Raw genomic sequence first — 12,870 nt, forward strand, 5'->3', positions numbered from 1 at the left:
TGTCTTTTTCACATTTTTAGGCTAAATCATTTAAGTCTTTTAATTGTTTTAAAATGTTTTACAGGAACTCAAAACTAAATTTATCAAACAAATTTAACTTTAAATATTTTTTGCTTAGCGGGCCACATTTACATGCTTGCGGGCCGCAAAATTTTCTTTTGCGGGCCGCATTCCATTCAAAACAATAACATGATCGCGGGCCGCAGATTTACCCTTTGCGGGCTGCATTTGGCCCGCGGGCCGCAGTTTGCCGACCCCTGTATTAGATAGTAAATTGAAATAATTATTACAATTTTACTTATCTTGTTTTAAGATACTTATCTGTTTATTACATTAAGATGCAATGTTATCTCAGTTGAGTTGAACCTTTACAGTCTTATTGTTTAAATGTACCATATTGTAGTAAGTTCTTAAAATACAATATTATTTCCTTGAAACTTTGAAACGATATAAAATTTATGAGTTTCAAACTTTACAAGTTTAGTAATTAAACAATTAGTTGTAGTTAGTAAAATTCAATTACTTACACCTAGGCTGCTCAGACGAGAACTTTGTTTCGTATTATTTTTTTTAATTGTTTTAGTGACATTTACTAGTTTTCGATAACAATAGTCTAGTAAGTCTAAGCAAACTTCATCGACACTTGCAACGGATTCTTGATGGTAAAGTAGAGTTTCTAACAAATTTACTAATGTAACTTCGTGGTAAATCTGTAAAACAATTAAATGACTAATTGAAAAAAGGTAAAGCACATAAAATAAAACTATAACGTAACTGTAAAATTACTTTACAAGCATTCTAAAAAGTAAGATCTAAATAGAAAACTTTTGATTTATTGTGCGTTTTTCCATTTCAAATAATATGTAATTTTAATAAAATAATTCATATAAATAACAGTTAAGTGGTACAAAAAAACTTAAGTAAGTACGTATAAAATAATTATGACATTCTCTAAACTTATAAATAGAAATAATCCTTACTTACTGAAATGCGTAAATACTCTATATAATTAAAATACTACTTAAGCAGAGCAAAAATATTTATTTTTTGCAAACCAGACATGTAAATTTCAGAACCATATCTGATGAAGTATCCAGGTAAGACTGAATTTGTCTTTGCAACAAGTTAAAATGATATAACCATATAACTATCCCCGCAGTTTATTCTTGATTTAATTTATACCACACTTCTAAAATTTGATTCATATACTTTTTTTAAACGGATTTTTAGTACATATTTTTGTTATTGACATTTAGTCGCATGGCGTATGCTGCTACTCACAGGCCGCATGTTGTCAACCCCTATTTTATGAATGTTTTAATTGAATGACAACCAATAAATAACATCATTTGGTTATTATACTAGTTATTAGCTAGAACATAATTATAGGAAAAGATGGGCAACGTGCGGCCCAATGGCAATACCTAGCCCGCAAAACAGAAACTTTGGCGCTTGACGTATTTTGAGCTTGAAAATAACTTGCACAGAACAACTATAATTGACTTTTTAGTTTTGAAAAAAAGTTGATGTTCTTTTTTTTTTCTATACCAGTAGTGCTTACTTTAAGATTATTTCAATAAATTTTACGTTAAAATATTTAATACAGTACAAAAATTATAGTAAGATTTTCCAAAAAGACACAACCAATTTTATTTTATTAAATGTCTTGCAATATGGCTTTTCTATAACTTTATAGTATTTTTAAACAGTTTAAAATAAAATTTTGTTGTAATAGCTTCCTAACCTTAACATAAATTTATTGTGATAAATAGCTTAATTGTTCTAAATTTTTGCTAAATGACTAGGTATTTTCTTGTTTTTTTGTTCTTTTTCATACCTTATTGACAAATTAAATTTAAGTTAAGCCTAATGTCTTGTTTACCACACATTTATTCTCAGATTTTATTATTAACTGATACTTTTTTTTTGAATAAATTGCTTTGAAAATTAATTTTTAAGATATTCTAAGTTGTATATTTAATAATAAAAACTAAAGCACGCTAAATTTTCATATCCCGTAAACAAGTATTTGTCGAAACTAAAATTCGTTTTTTTCTTAATCGATTGAACAAAAGAATAAAAAAAAAAAAAAAACCAAGATAGATAATTACTATTTTTCCTAATTATTAGCTACAATTATCAATTTCGAAACTGTATATTTAAGGTTAAACAAAAAAGGAGTTATAAAAGACAAACTTAACTTACAACCATATACATAGGTATAGTACTCGTAGGCTGAAAATCTGTTTTCAGTATAATCGGGAAAACTTTGTCCTTCCATACTTCAGTCAATATTAAACTTTCAACAACTTCTTCTAACTAATGAAATATTTTATAAGTTTTAACACCTTCTAGAAATAAACTTTTATTATATACATAAAAAGAAAACTGAACAAAAATCCAATATGTTAGTAAAATAATCTTTAAATCGTACAGAAGGTGTATTTTTTGTAAATACTTTATAAAGGATCAATAGTAAAACTTAAAAAGTATTTATCAATTAAAGACATCAAAGGCAGACCTTACTAAACGGAAAAAAATATTTTCAAAAAAAAGGAGCTAAAGGAAGAATTCTCAAACTAAAACCAAAGTATAAATGATCTGATAAAAAGTAATGAGCTTTTTTAACAAAGAATCTGAAAAGTCAAAAAATACATCAAGACCATGACAGTTTAAATGAATGGGTTACAAAATTAAGTATGAAATTATCAGAATTTTCTGTTTTAAATAGGGTGGAGGTAGGGAGTACAGCACATTTTTTTGCCTTAATTTTTCAAATTTTTAACTTAAACAGTAATAAAATCACTAAATGTCCTAGACTTATAATTTATATCTTAAATGAAAGCTTATGATTATAGGCATATATTTTAAAAACATTTCAACTGCTTTTGATGTACTATGACGTCATCATTACACAAAAATACAAATTTTGTCTGTAAAATCGTACTTCATTTCTAATATAAAAGGCGAATTCTTCTGTTGTTTTTACATTTAGTTTTTTTTTGAAAATGTGCCCGGAAATATATTTCTGATGTAATGTCATTTCAATTAAATTGTAATGAACTGCTGCAATTAATTACATTATTCATTTTTGAACTCTGTTGAACTTAATAGAATATCTAGAGCTTGCTGCAATTATGAGAAATAAGACTTAAAATCAATGATGCAACATTTTATCAAAAACAAAACAAAATACATTTTTATGTGTGCAGTTAGTGTGTTTTATGTAATGATGTACTGGACCCACAATTTCGGGTCCGGCCGGACCCGGATCCGGACATTTTTTTTTCAAATTAAAATCCGGCCGGAACCGGATCCGGATTTTTTTTTCAAATTAAGATCCGGCCGGAACCGGATATTTTTTCAAATTAAAATCCGGCCGGATCCAGAACCGGATTCTTAATACTCTAAGTTATTTGTAATGTAAGTAGTATAAAAACTACTATGTACGACAATGCAATTTTATAAAACTAACTACTAAGTATAATTGTGTGAAGTTTATCTTTTATGTGTTATATCTAACTATAGACTTTTGAATTTTGAAAAATTATAGTTTAAAAAAAATCAGACAAAAAAATATTAATGTGCTGCTAAAAAAATTAAATAATAAGAAAGTTTATGATATGTTATTAAGGTCTAGTTAAGATTTACAGTTAAAAATAGTAGCTGGTATGTTTGCTAATTTTCTGAACAATATTTACTTTTAAATTTTATTAAAATTGAAAGAACAATATAAAAACTGGAAATTGAAAGAACAGTAAAAAAAACTTTAAATTAAAAGAACAATAAAAACACTAAAATATCTTTTTTGCTAAACTAATAAAATTTCCATGATTTTTGGCAACCAGAATATCACCTAATTTTAGCTAATGTCAGGGTTGTCACTCTTTGATTCAAAAAAACTAACCTGAGTGATTATAAACTTTCCTGAGTCAGAATGGGGTTTTGAAAAACCAAAAAAAAAAATTTTTTAAGCTAATAATCTATAAAACAGCTAGCCACAAGGTTGAAAATTTTAAGTATTGTTTACAATTAAGGCTATAGGGGATTAAACACTTTTTTTTACAAGTTGATCTTATTTAATAGAATACTATCTTAGCTACCAGATGCTTTTTATAGCTTTACAAAATTCAAAGTAGTTTTTGAGATATAAGCGGTCAAAGCCGGAGAGTTCCATAGGGACCTAATGGAAGGCGCAGCTAGAAACGCGATCCATTTAATTAAAAATATATTTCCTCTTGGGTTTTTTAAGCTAGGAACCTCAAATTTTCAAAAAAATATTCTTTACATAGTTTAAAAACTTTTGAGTGTTGGAATTTCAAATAATTGAAATTTACAAATTTAAGATCTAAAGTTCAAAAAAACACCTTTTTTTGAAAAAAGGGGACTTTTCTCAACATAAAAAAATTTCCTACACTCAAATGATTTAAAATCTAGTAAAGAGTAAACTATGAAAATTTGAATAAGATTGCTTAAAAACTGTTGGAGGAGATAGATTTTTATTAAAATGGTTTTTTTCGCCTTTTTAGTTTGCACCTTCTATAAGAAACCTATTGAGCTGACCGGCTTTGACCCCTTGTATCTTAAACACTACTTTGAACTTTGTTAAGCTGGAAAAAGTATCTGGTAGCTAAGGTTAAAATCTATCAAATAAGATCAACTTGTAAAAATCAAGATGGACCCCCCTATAGCCTTACCAATCTAAAATAAATTAAAATCAAGTTCTTGAAGAAAACTAACTAGAAAATCACAAAATATTGAAAACTGGATCATCTCAAACTCATTCGAAATCTAAAAGAAAACTAGCCTGAGTTTTTCAAAAAATCTTAAAACTATTCTGAGTTTTTATAAAAAACTTAACTAGCCTGAGGCAGCCTTAGATTTTCAAAAGTTCTCAAAAATTTTCAAACTAGCAGGGTTGCCACTATTTAAGTAAAAAAAACTAGCTAGAGTGAGTATAAACTAGCCTGAGTCTAAAATTACTTTAATCTAATAATCAGTAGAACAGCCATAAGGTTGACAATTTGGTAGTAAAGTTTTTAATTTTACAACATAGGTAAAGAGTTGCATTTCTGTAATGTTTGTTACATAGTTAATGTAAACAAATGTAAATTAGTCACGTGTACAAAATGAGCCAATCACGGAAGGTGTTTAATTTTAACTGACAAAAATGACTCTTTTTAATTTACACAGGGTTTGTTTTTGAAAAAATACTTCTCTGTATGTTCTTTTTTACTAACTAGATTTGAATCGGCCGGATCTCTGTTAGGATCCGGCCGGACCCGGACTTTTTTTCAAATTAGTATCCGGCCGGACCCGGACTTTTTTTTCAAATTAGAATCCGGCCCAACCCCGACTTTTTTTTTCAAATTAGAATCCGGCCGGAACCGGATCTGAATTTTTTTTTTTATATCAATATCCGGCCGGATCCGGATATCAGACAAAAATGGCAATATTCGGCTGGATCCGGACCCGGATAGTGAGTCCGGTACATCACTAGTTTTATGTAGCTGATACAGGGAACTCATGAACTTATCTTGAATTTGTTTGTATTTGCTTGTTTCAGGTTTTGTTTAAATATAGAGTTAATATTTTGAATTGCAAGTTAATTGCTTCAAATTATTTGAGTTACAAAGGTTTAATAGTTTATTAATCCTTTTATAGTTTATTGCTCACCAAAAATTGCTATTTATTTTTTATCTAATTTAAGTAAGTTTAATGCTATTGGCATTTTCTCCATTTCGAGAGAGCTATCTTGTATTTAAAGCAGGGTTTCCCAAAGTGGGCGATATTGCCCGCCTGGGGGCGATTTTAGTAAGTTGGGGGGCGAATTTTAGTAAAGGGGCGAAAGGGGGGGGGGCGATAACTAGTAAGGGGGCGATTTTATAATTTTGGGAAGTCATAAAATTTTTACTTTCTATCTTATTATTTTACTAATTTTAGCTTGCCATTAAATGTTTGACCCTGATGTGAAACTAAAACCAAAAAAGTTCATTTCGTTTACGTAAAGTATAGATTTTATACCGAACATGTAGATAAGAATGTAGAGTTTTTCAGAAAACGTCGATATGAGAAAACAAAACAGTGTAAAATCACAAACATGTTCAACAAATCTACACAAAGTATTGAAGATAGACAATTAGCTTCTTATTACCTGTCTCTCATAGTTGCTAAACAATGACTGCCTCACACCAATTGGGAAAAAAAACGTTTATTCCTATCTTAAAAACAGATCTGGAAAAAGTCAATCATTTTAAAAACACCAGTAATGTTTTACGTTATATTCCTTTAAGCAACAACACTGTGAAAAGACATATAGATAAAATGTCAGAATGTGTTAAACAAAAGTTAGTTCGAATGATGTGAAATAATTTTTCTCGATGCAGGTTGACAAGTCCACTTTACCAGAAAATAGCGTAAATTTCTTGTTTGCATTTAATAGTTGATGATACAACATATGACGAACTAGCGTTCTCCCAACTAATGGAAACGCATAGCACAGGAAGGTTTTTGTTTGAAAAGTTATAATATAATTTGAAGTAAATAAAATTTCTTCAAAACATCTTATAGGAATTGCAACAGATGGTGCTCCGTCTATGGTACAACGTCTTGGTGATCATAACACTAAGAGTTAAACCCTGATGTATTTACTATTCATTGTGATATTCATCGCAGACATTTAATGAAAAAATTTGAGCGTCCGTCTAAATGACTCATTAAACTTTGTGATAAAAGCTGTCAACATAATACTAAGGCATGCTTTACAAAGTCGTCTTTTTAAACAGCTGTGCAATGACAATGATGAGGTGTTTGATAAGTTGATAATGTATACAGAAGTGAAATGGTTATCAAAAGGAAGCTGTTTAGAAAGTTTTTGGTTGTTTTTAATTCAGTTACTGATTTTTTTTCTGAAAAGGATAAGGTATTGGCAGACAATCTTTTAAAGATAAAATAGACATTGCTTGCATGTCAGACTTATATAGTAAGATCAACAATCTGAACAAAACTTTACAAGGTAAAAACTTGAATCTTGTAAAAGTCAAAAGAAAGATAACCAGTTTCAGAAACTAACTTGAAATTTATGGAAAAAATTTCAAAAATAATCAGTTTTCACAGTTTGCAAGTTTGGAAAACTTAAAACTTTAAAAAAGTGAAGGTGAAGTAGAAGTATTTTCATCTGATCTGGAACAGCTTAAATGTTACATTGATAAAAGGTTTACTTACATTTTTCAACTAAACGTCCCGAAGTGGATTATGGATGCCTTCGAAGCAGATCTTTTAGAAGTAAACGTTGACTTACAGAAAACTTTCTGAGACTTACAAACTGACCCTGAACTTAAAGTAAACTTTTTCAAAGAACGATATGAAAGCTTTTGGACTCAACAAAAGCTTAGACAAAAGTATCCAATCATTTGGGAGGAAGTTAGATTGTTGTTTATAGCTTTTCCTTTTAGCTATGTTGTTGAGCAGGCTTTCAGTTCAGTTATCAACATCTTGAGCAAAATATATAATCTAGATATTTGTAAAGGAGGTGACTTGAGGCTTTATTTGATTGATTTCAGATATATAAAAACTTGCAAGCAGTCATGAAGCTCATTCTTCACATTTTGACTTCAGTTGCAGACATTATTTTCTCTAAGGTCTTCAATTTTAGTTTATTTAAAAAAGATCTCATATAATCTGGTTTGTATTGTATTTAAGTAGTCTTTTTATAATAACAGTTTTATTAAGTTATTTAGTCTACAACAGGTTTGCTTAATGCCTAATGAAAATTAATAACGATAGACTTCCTCTTGAGTTCGCATTTTTTACCAAAAAAAAAGTGCAAATTTATAATTTCTTAAATTTATCTTAAATAAAATATACAACTAACTAAATATCAATAAACCATAATTTTATTATACTTTATAGCTTATACAGATCAATCTTTTTCAATAAATGTTTATTTTATATTTTAATGGATTTGACGTTTATTCATAACATTATTGCATTATTATAACATATTGAAATATGCATTTTGTAAAAAAAATGATAATGCATTTTTGAGTTTGCACTTTTTGATTTCGTTCAAAGTGCAAATTCAAGCGCAAGTCTACTGTATTTATTGACTGGTTTATGTTTTAAAGTTATTAATAGTTATGTTTTGACTTTGTAGTTTATATTTGTCGTTTTACATTACACTATAAGTTTTTATAGCATAGCGAATAAAATATTTCTTTAAAAGATACTTATTTGACATATTTTTGTTATTACTTGTTTAATCTGTATAAGTAAAAAAATCTTGTAACCATTAAAAGTTTTATTTCAAAAAAGATTTTTTGATCTAAAAAGAGTATAGATTTGAGGTCTCTATTTAGATGACTTTAAACATTTCACTTAAAAGATTCCTAAAATCAGTTTTATTTTTTAACTTGATTTCTTATTGTTAAAAAATCTGTATATTAAGGTAATTTAAACTGTAAGTACAACTGTTTTTTGTTTGATCTTAATTCAAAACATTTTGAAAATTAAAACATGCTGTTTTTTTTTTAATATTTCAACCCTAGCTTTTAATTTTTCACTAAGTTTCTCTGTTAAATTATTATAGGTTGATAGCTAGAAATCAAATTCATTTTTGAACAGAATTAAATAAGCCATCTAAAAGACTGCTACAGTTACAAAATTAAATTTTAATCTAATAAAAATATTTTTAATTGATTACTTTCTGTTCACAAAATTAACTGTAAAACCTTTAATTTTTATTCTTTTAAACTTGAATAAAGAAAAGAAAATATTGTTATGATTAAGGTTTAGTTTTTTAAAGGTTATTCCAAGTCAAAAACTGTTTCATGGTGTTCTACTACCTAACATATAGTTTAAAAGGTTAAAAATTAAATTTTTAACTTTACAAATAACTTGCTTACAATATCTTTTAGCATTGAAACTAATAATTTTTCTGCATTAACAGAAGCTATTGATAAAAACACTTTTCATGTGAGATAATCAACCAGTCGGTCAAACTTCCTAAAACTAGATCAGCAATGTTTTAATATTTATTTCATTTTGAGTAAAATAAGCTGTTTATTCTTTTGTAGTTTTTTAATCTATGGTAAAGTAATTTTAGAATATGCCTATTTATAAACTCATTTAAGTACATTGTGCGATTTAAATAAGTTACTTAGCATTCACTTCAAAATGTCCGAAATTCGTTATATAAGAGATTATCATAATGTCAGGTTTCAGTTAAGATTTCAGATGGGTAACGTACGGTCCAGATCCAGTAAAATTTTGGCCCGCTAAGTACCTTGAAAACTACTTGTGCAAAACAAATAAAATTTAGCTTTTTGATACTTAAAACTTTGAAATACGCTTTCAATTTGGTATTCAGTTCACAATTGTACTTCCTAGATCACAATATTAGTAAATCAAATTATTACAATTTATCTTGAGTTTTTTAACTTTTGCATATGTTAGTTTTTAAAATTATGCAGCCCGCAAGTACATTTTTTTAAGAAGTCGACACGTTAATTACCTTGTTTTGACAATTAACGCAGATGTTTTTTTTGTTTAGTATACATAATTTTATGTATAGTATCACCTCCTTTCAGTTTATGTTTTAAAAAATAGTTTTGAACGTTTTTTCTTAAAATAATATCAGAGTTTAAATTTTACACAATTATTAAACCAAAAAAGATAAAATGTTGTTACTAATTATGGTACACAACTTCATAGACTTTAAATTCTAAATTAGATATTTTTCTTGTGTTTGAATGAATTCAAGTAATGTTAGATCATACGCTTTATATTGTTGTTTTGGCACGACATTGGCCCGAGAAACTTCGAGCGTGAACGAGACGGTGATATGAAGAGCTAAAAGAGACTGCGATGGAGAGGAAACAATCACTTATCGTTACCAATCAACAAGGACAAGCATGTACCGTACACAAAGACCACAGCTACTTATCACTTCTCTTTTTCTATCATATTTTCATAATTTTTAAAATTGTACCATACTTTTAATTGATTTCGAATGCTGGCAACTGAAAGATTTTTAGTTTCAACTCACACAAAATGTTTAAGTTTAAGGCTTTTCATTTATTATCCTACTATATGGACGGTCTTAAGTATTTTTCAAAAAATGTTAATAAGTTAAAAGTAATGTTGTTTCCAAACCCAAAGTATAAATTCTAAACTAACTTATCTAAGGGAAGCAATGTAATGCTATTGGCATTTTTTCTTTTCGAGAGAGCTATCTTGTATTTAAAGTAAAATTATGCTTAAAACTGGCTTTTAGTTTTGGCTGCGTAGCAGCTAACTTAAGTCATGGCAGCTTTTCGTTGTACTTAGTTGTTAATGGTTTCAATCTTGTTTATCGAGATAAGTTCGATTTTAGAACACTTTATGAGTTTAGTTTAAACGAACACTTAGTTTTCAGCTTCTTTGATTCATGTATTTTAGTCTTTTAAAAGAATTAAGGGCATAGGGGGTCCACCTTTATTTTTACAAGTTGATCTTATTTTATATAATTTTATAGAAGCTATCAGACATTTTTAACAGCTTGAAAAATTCAAAGTATTTTTTGAGATATGAGCGATCAAAGTCGGTGACCTTAAAAGGTTTCTAATGGAAGGCGCAAACTAAAAACGCGAAAAAAAGACTATTTCACTTAAATCTATCTCCTCCTTCATTTTTTAAGCAATCTTCTTCAAATTTTCACAGAAAAAGTATTATTAAATTTTGAAAAGATTAAATGCAGGAATTTTTTCAATTTTGAAAAATAAAATTTTAATTAAAAAAAACTACCTATTTTTTTTTATACCAAACTTTTATTTTTTAATATTTTTAAAATTCCAATATTCTAAGTCTTTAAAATTATAAAACGAGCATTTTCTGAAAGTTTGAGGTCTCTAGCTCAAAAATTGAAGGAGAAGATAGATCTTTAGTGATATTTTAAATTTCTGAGAAAATTGACCCCAAAAAATTTGCGGTCCATATGTTTGTATCGGAAAGTTTTTATTACAATATCTCAAAAGTTGTATAAGATTTTTTGATTCTATAAAAACTGGCTGTCGGACCCCGCCCCCCATGCCCTTAATAACTCGATTCATTGGCTTTATGTAGTATAGTATTTTTATCACCTTTTTGTTTCGCAATTTCATTGAAGTATAATCATTATCACAGACTCGAATTACGTTTGTATAAGTAACTTATTTATTAAACCTTTAGTAAATAGTAAGTAAGTCATATTAGTCTATTTATCAAATATACTTTAAGTGTTAGCTTGGGGACATCTTTTGTACAAGTTAAAGCGCACGTTGCGTTATAAACCAGGCCCCTAACATTATATAAGTAGAACACCTCTGTTAGCGATATAAGGTACTAATTTTTGTCTTCATAATATAAAAAACAACAGATGGGTAGCAGAACAAAAAATTTTAAAACTTAAAAAGATTTTTTTTTTAAATTAGAAGGGGAAGAAAAGGAATCAATACGTGCAGAAGCGTCTCAAACTGTGTAAAAGCTGGGGTGGGCCTGTAGTGAGCGTAGAAGAGCTGCGTACTATTTTTAAATCCCATCCTGATAAAAATTAAGTTATTGTTCGTATTGAATTAATTTACTATAGAGAGTCACGCAAATCTGAAGTGTTATACAATCCAGAACTTTTCAAAGTAAATGGTAATACCTATGAGGAAAGACTCCTAAATTTATGTGCTCTTGTTGCAGAAGATGAGTGCTCTCAGTATCTGTGTTTATTACCAACAAACGCTGATGCAGTATTAGTTGTAGGGGCTTCTTACCCCAATATACAAAAAGAATAAAATGAAGATATTTTGGTAGAGCATTATTATCCCACAATAATCAGTGAAGGATCATCAGACACATGGTATATTGCTACTTGTGAAGGTACTTACAAGATGGCCACCTCATGAGAGTTCGAGATGGAAATAATTTGAAGTGGAAACACCCACCTAAACGTGATTTGCTGAGCTTGCATATTGACTCTATTCTTGATTTTTAAATTGAAGGGGAATGGAATGTTTCTAATGAAGGATCTATTACTTTTTCACTGAGAAACCATACCCAAATAGATTTTTTTAGTAGAACAGATGTCTTTTACAGAAAGTTAAATGATAGTGTTTTTATATCTTTATAAGTTTTATTTTAACTAATTATTTCAAACAGATAGTCTATTAGATTTTATCAATCAATTGGCTGTTGTTTTATACTAATTTTTTTTTGAAGTATCAGTCATTTTGCAATATTGTTAAGTGTTAATACTAAATGATACAGTACAATGTTTGTTTTATTTTGCAATCATTAACTTAATAATCAATGCCATACAACATTATCATGTATATAATAAATCATAACTTTTTAGTATTTCGTTAATTGAATAATCATTTAAGGGTTTTTTAAACAGTTGAAGCTAAATGAACTATGACATCAAATATCCCGCTAATATATAAACCACATCACCTAAATTTTTAAAGGTAAGTTAGTATACCTAAAAAGTTTGGTTTTACAGTAAAACTTTTTTATTAGAATCACTAACAAGCTATGCTTTTTAATTTTCCAGAAAGAACCATTTTAAAGACAAAATTTGCATGTTTTGTGTAATAATGACGTCATAAAACATTAAAGCAGTTGAAAGTTTTTAAATGTATGCCTATAATTATAAGATTTCATTTAAGATATATATATACCATAGTCTAGGACATGTATAAGTGATTTTATTACTGTTTAAGTAAAAAAAACCAAAAAATATGTGATTTTTAGGTTGAAATTAGTTTTTTGGGCAGAATTTTTTTTGCAATTTTTTTTTTTAGATTCTTCTTAATGAAGCAAAAACACATCCAAATCATATGTACTCATAAGTCCAGCAAACATCAC

At 28.2% G+C, this 12,870-nt stretch overlaps 1 protein-coding gene across 1 annotated transcript in view; it reads right to left on the reverse strand.

The window, feature by feature from the left end:
* Positions 1 to 12,870, reverse strand: part of LOC145831771 (zinc finger MYND domain-containing protein 10-like) — a 55,371-nt gene that overhangs the window by 36,226 nt on the left and 6,275 nt on the right. Inside the window, exons 3-4 of the mRNA XM_082939100.1 lie at positions 2,206 to 2,319; positions 528 to 710 (exon numbers count right to left, since the gene is read on the reverse strand). Of these exons, the coding sequence (XP_082795226.1) occupies positions 528 to 710; positions 2,206 to 2,319 (297 nt within the window). The remainder of the gene's footprint in view (positions 1 to 527; positions 711 to 2,205; positions 2,320 to 12,870) is intronic.

This window comes from Thalia democratica, chromosome 3 (genome assembly GCF_965202585.1).
Source record: "Thalia democratica chromosome 3, ktThaDemo2.hap1.1, whole genome shotgun sequence".
Taxonomy (NCBI): domain Eukaryota; kingdom Metazoa; phylum Chordata; class Thaliacea; order Salpida; family Salpidae; genus Thalia; species Thalia democratica.